The sequence below is a fragment of the Biomphalaria glabrata genome, chromosome 1 (genome assembly GCF_947242115.1).
Source record: "Biomphalaria glabrata chromosome 1, xgBioGlab47.1, whole genome shotgun sequence".
NCBI lineage: Eukaryota > Metazoa > Mollusca > Gastropoda > Planorbidae > Biomphalaria > Biomphalaria glabrata.
In genome coordinates, this window is record NC_074711.1 from 61960610 (window position 1) to 61979314 (window position 18705).

Genomic DNA, 18705 nt, shown 5'->3' on the forward strand with positions numbered 1-18705 from the left:
GTGACCCTATTTCTCAAGAACATGTATACGCCTAGATTGACTTATGTGTTGAGAGCTGCTTTTCGAAAAAAAAAAGAAAAAAAGAATGAGATTAAAATAAAAAAAAGACAAACAAGCTCTGAAAATAGAGACTGCAAACTGAGTTGACTTGGGCCCAAACCTTATTGTGCTCTATCATTGACAGGAGTCCAAGATTTGGAGAAGAATCTACTGGCATCAAATTGAAAAAAAAAAAGACGAATGCTTATACCACTTATATATAATATATTTAGATCTATGGTTTTTACTGTAGCTTGTGGTTGTTTCCTATAGATGTTTTTTTAATGAAAAAAAAAAAGAATAGTCACTTATTGTATTACCGAAATTGCAAATATTTGTAATGACATGGTTGAAGTGACTCACTTTATTGAATTACTAACTATAATTCAAGGAGTGCTGATGGTTTGAGAATAGTTTTGGTTTTCATACTAGCCCTGTGTATTTACAATTGTGTTACTATCCTACGTATGTACCTACTTGTTTTGTTTGTTAACCAACTCTGCCAAACTTGCATAAACAGACAACAAATATACTGGAGTGTTGAAAACAACCAACAAAACACTGTATAGTACTTACTTATTGCTAATTCAGTTTTCTTGATATACAATAATAATAATTTGCAGACGAAAAACGTTGAAAACACGAGTAATAGGCGATGGAAATGCGTTCGCTGCTGCCGCTCTCCTATCGATGTCCTAAAACTTTGTCCAAAAATTGATTGTTTAGAAGCACTGAGCTCTTCGTATTTCGGTATAGGGCTTTGATAACAAAGCTTTAAGTACCTTGGAACTGTGTTAGATACAATGTTATCGAATCAAGTTGACTTGCAATTTTTAAGTGATGTTATTGCTACCTCTTCTTCTGACTCTACTGTTGGAGCCTCACCCAGGTCTCTATTGTCTCTAGGTGTTTAGACTGTTGTTGGGATTTACCTGGAAGTTATACAGATCTTTTCACTATTCTGTCCACCTTCTAATCACAATAATTCTTCAATGAGAAGAGCTCTATCTTTGTTTTCAATCACTGTGGAGCGACATGGAATCAAGGAAATAGACATTGTTTCTTCAAATGTAACTATTAACATTATATACGGCCGAAATATGTGTGTGTGTGAGTGTCTGTATGTTAGTTGACATCTATGTGTGTGTGTGTGTGTGTTTGTGAGCTAGTTTACATTTAACTGGACCCATATGTGTGTTTGTTTGTATGTTAGTTGACATTAACGTGTGTGAGCTATTTTAATAAGTAAAATGGCATTCAGCTGCAACCATGTATATATGTGTTTGACGTTTGCGTGTTTGTGTTTCTATGTTAGATGACATTTAGCTACAACCATGCCATGTATATATTTGTATGTTAGTTGACATTACTGTGTGTGTGTGTGTGTTTGTGTCTTTCCTGACATTTGTGTCTGTGTGTGTTTGTATGTCAATTGACATTTATGTGTGTTTAGCTACATCCGTTTGTATGTGTTTATATTAGCTAATATTTATGTTTGGGTGTGTATGTTAGATGGCATTTAGGTAAACCAATGTTTATGTGTTGTTGTTTTTTTATTTATCTACACTCATGTGTGTTTGGTTTTATGTATTAGCTAATAATATTTATCTACACCCATGTGTATATGTGTGTGTGTGTTTGTGTGCATAAGTGTGCACCTAAGTGTGTGTGTGTCTCACTCACTCACACTACCTGACATAAGTGTACACCCAAGTGTGTGTTTTTCCATTAATCAACCAAGATGTCAACTCACTTGGTACGGGCAGCAAATAGTTATGGTTCCTAGGTCCTGTCTGTTTATATTTTTTATTTATGACATTAGGTCACTTGTTTTGTTTTAACCAATGTTGACAATAGTATGGGCGTCGACTTGCTCCCAGCCCTATTAGAGTAAAGAGCACATTATACAGAATTGGGAGGGGAAAAAAAAGACTTTAAGCAGTTTTGTTTTATAGGCAATCTATTTTCGGACATATTAGACTCCTTTCATTGATTACAGATATCTGTTTGAATGGGTCCTTAACTCTTTCTCTCCTAACTGACGATACTAACGTTGATTCCACCAGAATGTAGTAAATAATTACGGAGAGAAAGAGTCAAGATATATTTAATATTAAATCTATAAACGCAAAAGCTGTAAATGACTGACTCATGACTGATTCTCCCACTTACGGTGGATGACAAAATGTGAAAATGTAACCTGTTTTACTTACCTTGTACAGAGAACATCTAAAGCCATTTTCACTATCAAAACCACAATGATTAAATTAAAAAAAAAAGATTTATATACACATAATATGTTTTGATAATAGAATTCATAGGCCATAAGTTGTTTTTTTTTTTTTGTTTTTTTGGGAGAGAGCGTTTCAGATTGGGTCATTCCAATTAAACATTATATACACTATAATTTGCAGGCCAAAGGGGACTGTTGAAATGCGGGGAGTTCTATTTAAAGGGCAAAAAAAAAAGGGGGGGGGGAGTTCCTGACAAATATTATGTGGACATTACAATTTGCAGGATGTAAAAAGAAAAAAGGACCAGGGCCTAAAAAATATCCTAGAGATTATCAAATATTTCGATGAAGAGCTGAAAAGCAGAAGAATAGTCAGATCGTTTAAATAAGACTTTTTATTAATGCGGTGAGTTGTGGAAAAGCGAAGAGATGTGAATTTTCGGGCCGGCCCGGTTCCACGTAATAGATACAAGAATTAGCGAGCCAAAGGAATGTGTGGGTCTTTTTAGTACTGTTGTATGGAACGAAACAAAATTAGGGGGCCCATGTCAAAATAAACACAAAATACAGCCTGGGAACAAACAGCGGGTGTAATATAAATACTACTTTTTAACGTACTCTCTCTGTTTGGATGGAATCTTTTTCATGGTATATCTCCTACGTCTCATTCTCGGATTAAACTGAAACTTTACACAATTATTTATTTTTTATGACAACACATGAATCAATTAAAACAATAACTCATTAGCTAATTAATTAGTAAGCATTCAAAAGAATCAAATAATCTTTAGCACCCCAAGTTCAAAGTCATCCTAGATAGCAAAAAAAATTAAATGGTACGAACATCCCCTCCCACCCCTCCCATTTTCAAAAAAAAAGAAGAAAAACCCGCCAGAAATAGAAAGACATGGAACACTAACAGGAACAATTTGTAGTTCATGAAACATGTCAATTTATACAACACTTACACATGTCATAATCTGCAGGTAAAATTGACCATTTAGTTATATAATACAGGTTTAGGATAGAATTAGCAACTAACAAAAATACGTGGATTTTTTGTATGCAAAGACACATATAGTACAATTAAAAAACAAAAGTTATAGTGTAGACTACTGTAGCAAAAGTTAGCAAGAGTAAAATGATGATGTTAACAAATATGAACTTGTTAATACAGCGTTTCTCAAAATGTTTTATACGGCCAAAACGCAAATATGAATCCTTATATAGGCCTACAATCCAAATGCAAGATTTTTTTTTTTATTGTAAAAAAAATTCATAGCCCTCCTTCCCCCAGTCAGGATATAACATCCCACTGGTTGAGAGATGCTGAATTGTAGATTAGAATTTTGTTGAAATACATGTTATATTATGGAGCCATTAAACAAGACCTCTCGTTATAGTACTGACATACAACGTCACAACCTGTGGGCAGTAGAGATCAATAGCTACGTAAAATTATTTTTGTTTAGATATCTTGAAATCTATACGCTCATCATACATATGTCTAGAAAAATGTTACACACACACACACACAAATTGATTTTGGCCCTTACGATCTCAACAAAAAAAAACCCAAGATTTAAAAGACAGTTTGTGTGGAAAGATTTAAAAGACAGTTTGTGTGGAAAGATTTAAAAGACAGTTTGTGTGGAAACACGAACTCAAAATCGGAACCGAAGAGGCCCGCTGAGACAGGTAAAAAAAGGCAGGTTTTAATATTTTCAGAAAATGTTAATATTGTTAATATTCATATGTATTCAATGAACCTGGTCTAACTGATGTTATTGTATTGTTCAATCTCCCCTTCAAACCCTCAGCAATGAATCTTTGCCTTTTGGTTTAGTGTCACTTACATTTTCTAAATTAAAATGACTACGTTCATAATATGAGACTCTATTTATTTAATGTTGTTTTAAACTATATTCAACTTACATGCATTATTAATAGATTTTTTTTTCTCTTTTAAAAAGGAAGCATTTTGTTTAGAATGTAAGTAGCTAATATAACAAAAAATTCTTAATTTAGTAATACAAATTTTTTATAAAATATTTTGGACAAAAATCTAAAACCGTTTGCATAAATATGTAAAAAAAAATGCTACTTTAAAAGACTAAAATTTCATGATATCGAATTTTCAATATTTTTTCTAGCTTATGAGATCTAAACGGTACGAACCAACGGACGGACGGACAGAGAGACCACGCAAAACTAGTCGCGGCTATTTCTCTTTCGGGGGCCGCTAAAAAGCATATATTTTATGAGATGTCGTTTAAATAGCAAGACTAAAATACTTTTCACATACACAGGTAGATCCTGTTATGTTAATGAGAAACTCAACTATCGTTTTCTTATGTATGGTAAAATGGCTTTCATATCAAAGTTTATAAATATTATTATGCCATTTGGCATTGGTGGATTGGTCCTGAATGTGCTACCAAGAAAATACATGAAGGGACCTATGAGAAAATTGTAGTTATAATAATATTTAATTATAATATAAGCTGTAAAAAATAATGTTAAACTTTTTAAACGATTTCCTTTAAACCACTTGAATCTCAAGACATGAACGTCTATGTCGATGTGTAGTCATAGAGAAAATAGTTGAATTTGATCATCAATGGAACCTACTTTTAGTTCACAATGTGACCTTACATCTACTTGACCAATCTGTGGTTCACAGTGCGACCTACTTCTGCTTCACGGTGCGACCTACTTCTACTTCACAGTGCGACCTACTTCTACTTCACAGTGCGACCTACTTCTACTTCACAGTGCGACCTACTTCTACTTCACAGTGCGACCTACTTCTGCTTCACAGTGCGACCTACTTCTACTTCACAGTGCGACCTACTTCTACTTCACAGTGCGACCTACTTCTACTTCACAGTGCGACCTACTTCTGCTTCGCAGTGCGACCTATTTCTGCTTCACAGTGCGACCTACTTCTACTTCACAGTGCGACCTACTTCTGCTTCACAGTATGATTCACCATTGGTTCACATTAGATATGAATTCTTTATAATACATAAACGGTTATTTTACATTTTCGTTAAATGGTATTATTTAAAGCCTCGGTGCCTATCAGTTTCTTCAGAACACAAATAGTATGTTCAGCTTTGTGTAAGCTTATAGCAGAAGGTGTAAAAGTGTGTAAATATATATATATATATATATAAGTAATATGAAAACAAAAAGTGTTGTTGTTTTATTACTTATTTCTTACTTTAAGAAGCTGAAAGTGGTTCAGGATTTTTCGTTCGATTCTTGTAATAATTCAGGATTTGCAAGGAATCGTGCCTGTGAGCTTCTCACAATCTAGATCTAGTCAAGTATTCTCTACATTTGTAGATTTCAAAACGTTCTTGAAGCTGACACCTACATAAGACGGTGCGCAGAATATTCATATACATCTATTTATTTATTCAGCTGCTTATTGAATACAGTTCTGTGAGATGTTTCACGCTGACACCGTGTGACGTAATGTGTTAAAATAAAATCTTTTCATTGATAACAAGACGCAAGTTAACTTTAATTTTAAGATGATTGAATAGTTCTGAAAACATTTTAACGGTCAAACCACTGTGTGGCCAATTGAACAGTTCTGAAAACATTTTAACGGTCAAACCACTTTGTGGCCAATTGAACAGTTCTGAAAACATTTTAACGGTCAAACCACTGTGTGGCCAATTGAACAGTTCTGAAAACATTTTAACGGTCAAACCACTTTGTGACCAATTGAACAGTTCTGAAAACATTTTAACGGTCAAACCACTGTGTGGCCAATTGAACAGTTCTGAAAACATTTTAACGGTCAAACCACTTTGTGGCCAATTGAACAGTTCTGAAAACATTTTAACGGTCAAACCACTTTGTGGCCAATTGAACAGTTCTGAAAACATTTTAACGGTCAAACCACTGTGTGGCCAATTGAACAGTTCTGAAAACATTTTAATGGTCAAACCACTTTGTGACCAATTGAACAGTTCTGAAAACATTTTAACGGTCAAACCACTGTGTGGCCAATTGAACAGTTCTGAAAACATTTTAACGGTCAAACCACTTTGTGACCAATTGAACAGTTCTGAAAACATTTTAACGGTCAAACCACTGTGTGGCCAATTGAACAGTTCTGAAAACATTTTAACGGTCAAACCACTTTGTGACCAATTGAACAGTTCTGAAAACATTTTAACGGTCAAACCACTGTGTGGCCAATTGAACAGTTCTGAAAACATTTTAACGGTCAAACCACTGTGTGGCCAATTGAACAGTTCTGAAAACATTTTAACGGTCAAACCACTTTGTGGCCAATTGAACAGTTCTGAAAACATTTTAACGGTCAAACCACTGTGTGGCCAATTGAACAGTTCTGAAAACATTTTAACGGTCAAACCACTGTGTGGCCAATTGAACAGTTCTGAAAACATTTTAACGGTCAAACCACTTTGTGGCCAATTGAACAGTTCTGAAAACATTTTAACGGTCAAACCACTGTGTGGCCAATTGAACAGTTCTGAAAATATTTTAACGGTCAAACCACTGTGTGGCCAATTGAACAGTTCTGAAAACATTTTAACGGTCAAACCACTGTGTGGCCAATTGAATAGTTCTGAAAACATTTTAACGGTCAAACATGTCTCACAGGATGGTGGCCTCGTGTCGGACATTGTTTGTGACTTGGTCTTCTGTATGCCTACAAGTCTTTTCGAGGAGTCCGTCGAGGAGGTTTCCTGTGGCAGCGTGGTAGACCAATGGTCCTGATATCCACAACTAGCTCTCTGTGTCAAGTGGCTGGATTCATAACAACTTAAAGAAGGCCAGTCAACAACTACAAGATTGTCCCAAAAGAACATTGGTCAACTGGAAGAGGACAAAGTGACACCTGAAGATGTGGACGATTTCGAGGAGAACAACATCCCAACCGTCTATCACTCTTACCGATGAACCGCCATTTGCACCGACAAACCTCCACTGCCCTGTCTAGCTATGTTATACCTGGGTGAAGATATCACTTCTGATAGAAAGAGACTTTCTTTACACCCAAAGCAACAAACTATAGTGTCGAGTATTCTGGAACAAGACAAAGGGAAGGGTATTGTTGGTGTTGTACGGTGCTGGAGAGAGACTGGTGGATAGGCAGAAGGGACAGGTGGATAGGCAGAAGAGACAGGTGGATAGGCAGAAGAGACTGGTGGATAGGCAGAAGAGACTGGTGGATAGGCAGAAGACAGAGGTGGATAGGCAGAAGGGACAGGTGGATAGGCAGAAGAGACAGGTAGATAGGCAGAAGGGACAGGTGGATAGGCAGAAGACAGAGGTGGATAGGCAGAAGGGACAGGTGGATAGGCAGAAGGGACAGGTGTACCTAAGAACTAGACTGTGTGTGTAACGTAGTGGTAGAACTGGACTCTGTGTGTAACGTAGTGGTAGAACTAGACTGTGTATGTGTAACGCAGTGGTAGAACTAGACTGTACGTGTAACGTAGTGGTAGAACTAGACTGTGCGTGTAACGTAGTGGTAGAACTAGACTGTGCGTGTAACGTAGTGGTAAAACTAGACTGTGCGTGTGACGTAGTGGTAGAACTAGACTGTGTGTGTGTAACGTAGTGGTATAACTAGACTGTGCGTGTAACGTAGTGGTAGAACTAGACTGTGCGTGTAACGTAGTGGTAGAACTAGACTGTGCGTGTAACGTAGTGGTACAACTAGACTGTGTGTGTAACGTGGTGGCAGAACTAGACTGTGTGTGTAACGTAGTGGTAGAACTAGACTGTGTGTGTAACGTAGTGGTAGAACTAGACTGTGTGTGTAACGTAGTGGTAGAACTAGACTGTGGTTGTGTAACGTAGTGGTAGAACTAGACTGTGGTTGTGTAACGTAGTGGTACAACTAGAATGTGTGTGTAACGTGGTGGATAGGCAGAAGGGACAGGTGGATAGGCAGAAGAGACAGGTGGATAGGCAGAAGAGACTGGTGGATAGGCTGAAGACAGAGGTGGATAGGCAGAAGGGACAGGTGGATAGGCAGAAGAGACAGGTGGATAGGCAGAAGGGACAGGTGGATAGGCAGAAGACAGAGGTGGATAGGCAGAAGGGACAGGTGGATAGGCAGAAGGGACAGGTGTACCTAAGAACTAGACTGTGTGTGTAACGTAGTGGTAGAACTGGACTCTGTGTGTAACGTAGTGGTAGAACTAGACTGTGTATGTGTAACGCAGTGGTAGAACTAGACTGTGCGTGTAACGTAGTGGTAGAACTAGACTGTGCGTGTAACGTAGTGGTAGAACTAGACTGTGCGTGTAACGTAGTGGTAAAACTAGACTGTGCGTGTGACGTAGTGGTAGAACTAGACTGTGTGTGTGTAACGTAGTGGTATAACTAGACTGTGCGTGTAACGTAGTGGTAGAACTAGACTGTGCGTGTAACGTAGTGGTAGAACTAGACTGTGCGTGTAACGTAGTGGTACAACTAGACTGTGTGTGTAACGTGGTGGCAGAACTAGACTGTGTGTGTAACGTAGTGGTAGAACTAGACTGTGTGTGTAACGTAGTGGTAGAACTAGACTGTGTGTGTAACGTAGTGGTAGAACTAGACTGTGCGTATAACGTAGTGGTAGAACTAGACTGTGCGTATAACGTAGTGGTAGAACTAGACTGTGTGTGTAACGTAGTGGTAGAACTAGACTGTGTGTGTAACGTAGTGGTAGAACTAGACTGTGTGTGTAACGTAGTGGTAGAACTAGACTGTGCGTATAACGTAGTGGTAGAACTAGACTGTGTGTGTAACGTAGTGGTAGAACTAGACTGTGGTTGTGTAACGTAGTGGTACAACTAGAATGTGTGTGTAAGGTGGTGGATAGGCAGAAGGGACAGGTGGATAGGCAGAAGAGACAGGTGGATAGGCAGAAGAGACTGGTGGATAGGCAGAAGAGACTGGTGGATAGGCAGAAGACAGAGGTGGATAGGCAGAAGGGACAGGTGGATAGGCAGAAGAGACAGGTGGATAGGCAGAAGAGACAGGTGGATAGGCAGAAGGGACAGGTGGATAGGCAGAAGACAGAGGTGGATAGGCAGAAGGGACAGGTGGATAGGCAGAAGGGACAGGTGTACCTAAGAACTAGACTGTATGTGTAACGTAGTGGTAGAACTAGACTGTGCGTGTAACGTAGTGGTAGAACTAGACTGTGTGTGTAACGTAGTGGTAGAACTAGACTGTGCGTGTAACGTAGTGGTACAACTAGACTGTGCATGTAACGTAGTGGTACAACTAGACTGTGCGTGTAACGTAGTGGTAGAACTAGACTGTGTGTGTAACGTAGTGGTAGAACTAGACTGTGTGTGTAACGTAGTGGTAGAACTAGACTGTGTGTATAACGTAGTGGTAGAACTAGACTGTGTGTGTAACGTAGTGGTAGAACTAGACTGTGTGTGTAACGTAGTGGTAGAACTAGACTGTGTGTGTAACGTAGTGGTACAACTAGACTGTGCGTGTAACGTAGTGGTAGAACTAGACTGTGTGTGTAACGTAGTGGTAGAACTAGACTGTGTGTGTAACGTAGTGGTAGAACTAGACTGTGTGTATAACGTAGTGGTAGAACTAGACTGTGTGTGTAACGTAGTGGTAGAACTAGACTGTGTGTGTAACGTAGTGGTGGAACTAGACTGTGTGTGTAACGTAGTGGTAGAACTACACTGTGTGTGTAACGTAGTGGTAGAACTGGACTGTGTGTGTAACGTAGTGGTAGAACTAGACTGTGTGTGTGGCATTAGTTTGTGTTTATTCTGTTCATCTGCACATTCTTCTTCATTATAAAAATACATCCATCATTAAACCTTGCTTCTTTGTTGAGTTGCCTCTCTTGCTCACTCACAGTTACGTTATGTTAAAGTAACGATTATTGTTAACACCGAAAATTAATTTGACAATTGAAAAACTATGGGTATAAATGTCACTACAAAAATACCAACCATTGTTGATATAATATCATTTATCATTTAGGTATTCTTTTAAACATGTTTTATTTTATTTATTGGGAAAAGATCATTTATTTTTTAAAATTATACGATTCGTTTTCAGAAGACAAAAAGGGGTCCGCGAAAAAAAAAGAAAGGAAAATTGGAGAAAAGGTGTAAGTAATGTACAATACTACTCTGAGAATGTTCATTCTAAGTCCTCCAAATGGTCTTCATTTATTTGGTGCTGATCTTGTCTGTGAAATATTAGATTGGTTCCCATGGTTACCTGACGAGCACTACGTCATATTTAACAGCAGAACCATGTATGACTTAATAACATACTCACAAAGACACAAAGATATAGGCACATTCCTCGTCCCATATACTAGGACAAATTTGTACAAATACTCGTTCTTCCCGAGTGCTATTAGAGCATGGAATGGGTTGCCTGAGCTAGCCAGGAAAACCAGTGACTTGGCAGAATTTAAGTCATTGGTTAATATGCATGACTGAATGCATGACTCTTAGGACGTAATCATCTTCTTTTTTTTAAAGTAACGTCTGTATTATGTAAGATAAGATAAGATAAGACTCAATTTAAATATTGAACTGATCTGTTCAGTCCATGATAATTAGAAGGGTAACTAACTGTGGCTGGTACTTAATGTCTTTATATATTTACGATGGTTTCCCTTTGCATATTGTTGAGGACAGGTAGGATCATTAGAAAAAGGAAAATCTTCTTGTCACTATACATTTCTTATCCCAGTGATAGGTAACTTTTTTTTAGGAGCGGGCTAAACAACGTCCATGAAACATTTTGCTGGGCCATACTTTTATTTTTATTAAATACAGAAATTTAGTATTAGTTTGAATATGTAAATGAAACTAATGCTATGTATTTTTTTAAGTTTAAATTTTTAAGTGTTTGATAATAATAATTTGGTTTCAATTAGAACGCATTTACCATCAGGTCCAGAAGCTTTATTTGGTTTTACGCTAGCTATGATAATAGTTTTTGGATCCCTTTTTTTTGTACAATCATACTTCAAATGTTTTCTACTTGGTTTAAATTTATTAATGTATCCTTTTCTCCTGGGTCTGAGAATGCTGATGCAAAATATTTACAAAGAATGTTAGCTTTAATTTCATTATCGTTATGTGTTAAGTTATCTTCACTTTTTAATAGGGCAAGATTTCCGTAGTTTCCATTTTCTTAGATTTATGACCATAATCTTTTATTGTTATTTTCAGATATTACTTTCTATATATATTTACTCTGCAGCTGTCTGCTAACTTTTTTGGGTCATGTGTCTTATTCGTTGTTATTTTTTTTTATAGAATCTTCCCGCATTAGTATCTTTACATATTTTAAATACGATTTTCGGTTTGCAATCTATCTTTAATTTGTTATCAACCCAGCATTTTTTTATTTTATTTGATGAGTATTTTAACACTACTTAGTTGGTATAAAATTTCACAAATGTCTGTAGGCTATGTTTAACTTCTCAAATCTGTCATAATGTTTATCGTATCCAGCATAGGATTGAAAAATATCTTAAAATTGTCTTTCAAGTCATTAACAGGTTAACATAGTAATAATTAGGCGTTGTCTTTTTCGAAGATTAAGAATGACTGCAGACACAAACCCGCTTTCTTCATTCATTTTTGTGCAACATCTGATGTGTGGCTGAGAGGCTAAGTATGCTTGAGCTTGGCCCTGGCTACCTATCAAAAGGGCTCGAGGTTCAAAACCCGACACGAGCAGAGTTGTGTTTACTGAATGCTTAAAGGCAGCACGGAAAACCTTCTCCCAGATACCCGCCCAACACACACACCCTAGTCCACAACTAAGATTTGACCAAAGCGTTCTGTGCATGCTATAAGCATGAAGGTTACGCTATATAAAAGCTATTTGTAAAAACTGGCAGGCGATAAACTAACCGAGATTCTGATTACTGTCAGGTCAGGCTACTCATTACATTCATTCTAACTTTTTTTCATCATTATATATTATTATATCTGGAGGTGCGGTGGCTAAGTGGTAAGGCGCTTGGCTTCAGAACCGCGGGTCCCGGGTTCGAATCCTTGTGAAGACTTTGGATTTTTAATTTCGGGATCTTTAGGACGCATATGAGTCCACACAACTCTAATTTGTACCTGACATTAGTTGGGGAAAAGCAAAGGCGGTTGGCCGTTGTACTGGCCACATGACATCCTACTTAAGCATGGGCCACAGGAACAGATGACCTTTACATCATTTATCTTATAGATCGCAAGGCCTGAAAGGGGAACTTTATTATATATCTGCAATTGTGAATGTTAAATCAAATCCCCCTTTTTTTTTTTCAAATATGGAAAACTTATGTCTTACAGTGTTATTTAATTTTTTTTAAATATATAAATAAAAACAAATATTTAATGTAATAAATATTGTGTTTTAATTATAAGTTCAATAGTTCTTTAATAACATTCTTCAAAATACAAGGTTAGAATGCAAAATTGAACATACTTTTAACACGTAGAGTAGAATTTTATAAAAAGCGAGAAATAACATAGAAGAATTCCTCAGAGATAATAGACGTTACATTCTAACATTGAGTCATTCAGAGGAACTGTAGTTCCTATTGAGTTAAATGAAACTCTAACTGAGTACACCATTATAAGCTTGGAATGAAATAAAATCAAGTAGGCTAATATACACAGAATTATAAAGGTGTGGGTTTTTTTTACATACAAAATTTAGCAAATGTCGCAAGCCTATACACCCTACTTAAGTTTAACTAACATTCCGATGTGCTCGTTATTGTATATGTTTATAGACTTACACATATTTCGAAGTGGTGACATATAGTTCCTATATATATATATATATATGTATATCAGACATACAAACATTCATACATTACAGGCAATTCTTACATATACCAGCATCGAAAAAAGCTCATTAAAATGGACGTTAATAAATAGCTAAGATTAATTTGTTTCAGAAAAATCACATTGAAAAAAAAAAGGGTTTTATGAAAATCAATATGCATAGGGATAGCCTCCGTAAGGTAGTGGCGCATAGGATCTCATGTAAGGCCTGGGTGCAAATCCTGGTCTCATAGGTAGGCCCCCATAGAGTCCATCGTATCCATCATATAATGTATCATGCCCGTACAAATCTGAAATCAGTTTAATAAGATAAAATGTTGGTCTCTAATGAAAGGACCGACTTACTTTAACTTCAATAGTAAAACAGAGCAGAGATGTCTAGCAAATGTCATGAGTGCATAAGTGTTTTAAAACTACTACAGATTCAGTGTAGATCAGTCAAAGTAGAAAGGAATTGTATTGGGTCCATAAAATGGCAGAAGTATTATATTATTTGTTCTGAGATTCTTTTCTTTTATAAGCACGACATACTGCTCACAATGATTGTTAGATGCTATTGTAATGAGACATACTTTTCCTGCAAGGCAAATGTGATTAATTGGAGAATTGATGCAAGAGGGGTGGTTGGTGTGGTACGTTAGAGCTTTATGAATAAAATAACCCAAATGTTCATGAACAATTGTCCGCAGGTTTTCAGTCTTAGTTTAGATTACAAAAGAAATGACAAGATTCTAAAGAATTAATAAAATATAAACTGAATATATTTCTCAAATCACTTCAATCTACTTTTCTCGTCATTTTAAAATATTCTCGCGTATTTTTTTTGTCTCCCTTTTTTCTTTTTTTTTTTTTTTAGCTTTTCTACACTTTCAACCCTGAACTTTTAACACAGAGAGAGAGAGAGAAAGAGAGAGAGAGAGAGAGAGGAGGAGAGAGAGGGGGGGAGAGAGATGCCATAATGATACAAATTTAACGTAGGGGATATTTTTCCCCTCTTTAAAGTCATAAAATCAAGTCACTGTGAAACTAGATTTCGGTTATACGGGGATGGAGAGATAGAACCTTTCCTCTCCCATGCAGCCACGTCCATGATTATGTATAAACGGAAGTTAACGTCATTACCCATCTTCCTCTCACCTAAACTGGAGTCAATTCGGAACATGCAAGAACGAAGTGGTGATTTAATTTGGGCTCCAGGACATTGGGATGGGCTAGTCTCACGCCCGTTCGGCCCGCTTCAAGAGCAAGTCACAATTAGTTGGAAAATTTCTTAGCACTCCAGAAGTCATTTCAGTCGGTGGCGTCCAGTGGTGAGAGTCCAGTGGTGAGAACCTAGTGGTGAGAGTCTAGTGATGAGAGTCCAGTGGTGAGAGTCCAGTGGAGAGAGTCTAGTGGTGAGAGTCTAATGGTGAGAGTCTAATGGTGAGAGTCCAGTGGACAGAGTCTAGTGGTGAGAGTGTTGTTCCTGAGGATATCATGCATGGAGTCTTGCACATTCCAGACTGTTCACACACTAAAGAAAGCATTGCCCAGAGCAGATCGTTTGGGATGCAAGATTTGTACAGTATCTAATGAGTCTAAACAGGTACATAATATGAGATCCTGAAACAAGTTAGATATAGCTTCGATTATCATAGAAGGCCTTCATTACAACCCCACTGCAGGTAAACGTTGAAGACTTTTATAACATTTTGTACCTAAAATCAAGGTAGCCTACTACACATAAAGCTAAAGAATTATGAGAAACCAAAAAGAAAACCTACCTAGAGCTGTGATCACGTATATACAGTGAAGAATCAAGACAATGACTGAAACTAAGGTTGAGGTCATGGTGGAACTGTTTCTTCTCAACTTGAAGACTTTCACCTGCAAGAATTGCGAGAAAAAAAATGAGACACAAAAAGTTAAACTAGGGCAACTCACCAATATAAAAAAAGTTAGACTAGGGCAACTCACCAATATACAAAAAGTTAAACTAGGGCAACTCACCAATATACAAATAGGCTTATCAATAGACATAGTGCATGAACATTAAATAATCAAGTGTTTGTAGGTCCTCATTTTGTTTGGTTTAGCTGATTTTAAAGATTTTAACTTTACTATTTAGTCCCATTAGTCAGGTCCGGATTCAAAGTTTAGCAGGCGGGGGGCTACTGCCCCAGAGGACTCCACAAGAGAAGGGCCTTCACAATATATATTTTTGAGATATGTAGACTATACCTGGTCACTATTTTCAGTCAGAATACTTTAAATTAGTTTAAATCGTACAAATTGCAACACTGTCGTGGTTATGAAGTGTCCGCTGATATTGGACTGCTCGTAATGTGCAGCTCATGCTCTAGGACAGTACGACATTCCTGGGCCTTTAGTATTATAAGTGGATTTGTATTACAAGTTTCGAAAAAGTGTAGCAGTCTCTACAAAACTTCTGCCCCGGGGCCCCACATGCTTAAATCCAGCCCTGCCAGTAGTTCCCCTTTAATGTTATTTTTTATATATTAAAACACCAGCTAAGCCTAAGTTGTTCCGGTTTTAAAACATCTCCAGAGATGAAGGTCATAACATCGTAACGGAAATGTCGAAATCGAAATTTCTAAGCGCAAACCATAAAGTAATTATTAAATTAAATTAAACTAAGCTATATTAACTTAAATTATATTATAATTTGTTTTAATCTAACACTTTTTTGTTACATAAAAAAAGATTTAAAACTCAGTAGATGACCTAGCGGGTATACGTACTCAGTATCCGTGAGTCAAGGCTGTTATCAGGTCTGCTCTCTAATGGTTTAAACTTGCAGCTTATATAAGAAGCGGACGAAGACGTCAAACGCCCTTCAGATGAACATATTCAATTAATACTGGTGTCCTCAGGGCGTGGCACGCGCTGGCCTAACCTGGATCGTGACGCTTTGCGTATTGTGTTGTTTAGAAAATAATCATCAATCTCCAAATTCAACGGATTGGTGGAAGAAATAAATGTGCTTCTAAACGTTTCACTTTTATCAAACGTGTTGTTTTTGTTTTCACATGATTTACTTTGAATGACCCTTTTTCTATTTACCATGTACCAGTAGAAGTAGTGCTTGTTTATAAGAGCTGGTAAACGTTGGATTAATAGTAAAGGTAATTAAATAAAGGAACCCCTTTTAGACCTTGCGCTCAATGTGGGCATCTGATGTTATGCTCATTTGATTTTACAGTGACGATTAACAAGTGTGTCTAGTGGCCAGCACAACGACCAACCGCACTTACTTTCCCCAACGTAGGTATTTGGGTGAAGTCAGGGTAGTCCTAAAAAAAAAATACAGGAATTTGAACTCTTGACCCTAATGTCAGAAGCCAAACGCTTTACCACTCAGCCACAATAATCATTATATCATTTTGTTTTCATTTTTGTAAATATTGTCTCGGAATACGAGCCTTTGTTTTATGTTAGTAGAAAATTTCATTGGAGAAAATATTTGTTTATTCGTATCATGAATACTGTTGGGGCAAATTATATGATGGATTTGTATGTTGGGGCAAATTATATGATGGATTTGTATGTTGGGGCAAATTATATGATGGATTTGTATGTTGGGGCAAATTATATGATGGATTTGTATGTTGGGGCAAATTATATGATGGATTTGTATGTTGGGGCAAATTATATGATGGATTTGTATGTTGGGGCAAATTATATGATGGATTTGTATGTTGGGGCAAATTATATGATGGATTTGTATGTTGGGGCAAATTATATGATGGATTTGTATGTTGGGGCAAATTATATGATGGATTTGTATGTTGGGGCAAATTATATGATGGATTTGTATGTTGGGGCAAATTATATGATGGATTTGTATGTTGGGGCAAATTATATGATGGATTTGTATGTTGGAGACACATTTCTTTTTGGACTACACAGAGACTGCTGATGACAGAGAGACTGCAGATGGCAGAGAGACTGCTGATGGCAGAGAGACTGCAGATGGCAGAGAGACTGCAGATGGCAGAGAGACTGCTGATGGCAGAGAGACTGCAGATGGCAGAGAGACTGCAGATGGCAGAGAGACTGCTGATGACAGAGAGACTGCAGATGGCAGAGAGACTGCAGATGGCAGAGAGACTGCTGATGACAGAGAGACTGCAGATGGCAGAGAGACTGCAGATGGCAGAGAGACTGCTGATGACAGAGAGACTGCTGATGGCAGAGAGACTGCAGATGGCAGAGAGACTGCTGATGACAGAGAGACTGCTGATGACAGAGAGACTGCAGATGGCAGAGAGACTGCTGATGGCAGAGAGACTGCAGATGGCAGAGAGACTGCTGATGGCAGAGAGACTGCTGATGACAGAGAGACTGCAGATGGCAGAGAGACTGCTGATGGCAGAGAGACTGCAGATGGCAGAGAGACTGCAGATGGCAGAGAGACTGCTGATGGCAGAGAGACTGCAGATGGCAGAGAGACTGCAGATGGCAGAGAGACTGCTGATGACAGAGAGACTGCAGATGGCAGAGAGACTGCAGATGGCAGAGAGACTGCTGATGACAGAGAGACTGCAGATGGCAGAGAGACTGCAGATGGCAGAGAGACTGCTGATGACAGAGAGACTGCTGATGGCAGAGAGACTGCAGATGGCAGAGAGACTGCTGATGACAGAGAGACTGCTGATGACAGAGAGACTGCAGATGGCAGAGAGACTGCTGATGGCAGAGAGACTGCAGATGGCAGAGAGACTGCTGATGGCAGAGAGACTGCAGATGGCAGAGAGACTGCAGATGGCAGAGAGACTGCAGATGGCAGAGAGAATGCAGATGGCAGAGAGAATGCAGAGGAGTGCAAAAGGATGGCAGAGAAAGAGAGAGAGAGAGAGAGGGAGAGAGAGAGAAGATAAAGCGCTAAGGGAGAGCAAGGAGTGCACATGTAAAAAAAAATATATTCCATTTAAGATTATATACTCAGGTAGCTCTATCGAAAATATACAAATCATTACAAAGATTTTTTTTCTGTTTTGCAATGTTTTAATTAAAAAGAATTTTTTCCTTGCCCCAAAAAAAAAAAAATTAACACAATAGTCTACACATGTCAAGTAAGTTAAATAAATTTAAAATTAAAATATTAGTTTTAATTAACAATGCAATAAGTATAAGTTTAACCTTGAAATGTAACGGCTTTTCTGGGATAATTCATAGCTATTCAGGATAATTGATCGAGATGCTATAAAAAGATATGGTCTGCTTATCAATTATCCTATGTCCACGGACAATATATAACATCTAATTTTAGTTCACCAGTATACAGTGTTGAACGTCTGGCTTGATACATCGGACGCGGTTATATTTCTCATGTTGGTTTGTTCAATGTTTTGTGAATTTTGTGACGACTTGAAATCTTCAGATGTTCATTCAGACAAGAACATTTTACATCCTAGGCCATACCTCCCGCAGGACAGCTGGGGATCACAACTGGTGGGGTTCGAACTCTGGTCGAGCGTGACGAAAGTCCGAACCGTGCACAACTCGGCCAAGCAGCCATCCGTGTGTCTGTCAAAAGTTCGACTGATGACGATGAAGTGGAAGAACTCGGTTCACAAGAAGTGTGTGTGTGTGTGT

General features: G+C 37.8%; 1 protein-coding gene and 1 long non-coding RNA gene across 2 annotated transcripts; one reads left to right on the plus strand and one right to left on the minus strand.

The window, feature by feature from the left end:
• Positions 1–12647: 12647 nt before the first annotated feature.
• Positions 12648–15960, minus strand: LOC106072273 (uncharacterized). The gene is made up of 3 exons (XR_001218562.2): positions 15849–15960; positions 14871–14973; positions 12648–13397 (listed from the first exon to the last, which is right to left on the minus strand). It is a non-coding gene; the product is annotated as an uncharacterized LOC106072273 (long non-coding RNA).
• A 1022-nt stretch (positions 15961–16982) lies between these two features.
• On the plus strand, positions 16983–17987 carry LOC129925691 (high mobility group nucleosome-binding domain-containing protein 5-like). Its single transcript, XM_056025780.1, has one exon. The coding sequence runs from the start codon at positions 16983–16985 to the stop codon at positions 17985–17987; it is 1005 nt and encodes a 334-aa protein (XP_055881755.1).
• Positions 17988–18705: the final 718 nt, after the last annotated feature.

Bases quoted from the DNA above. Each gene is read 5' to 3' on its own strand.
- LOC129925691 (XM_056025780.1), top strand. From the start codon at position 16,983: ATGTTGGAGACACATTTCTTTTTGGACTACACAGAGACTGCTGATGAC.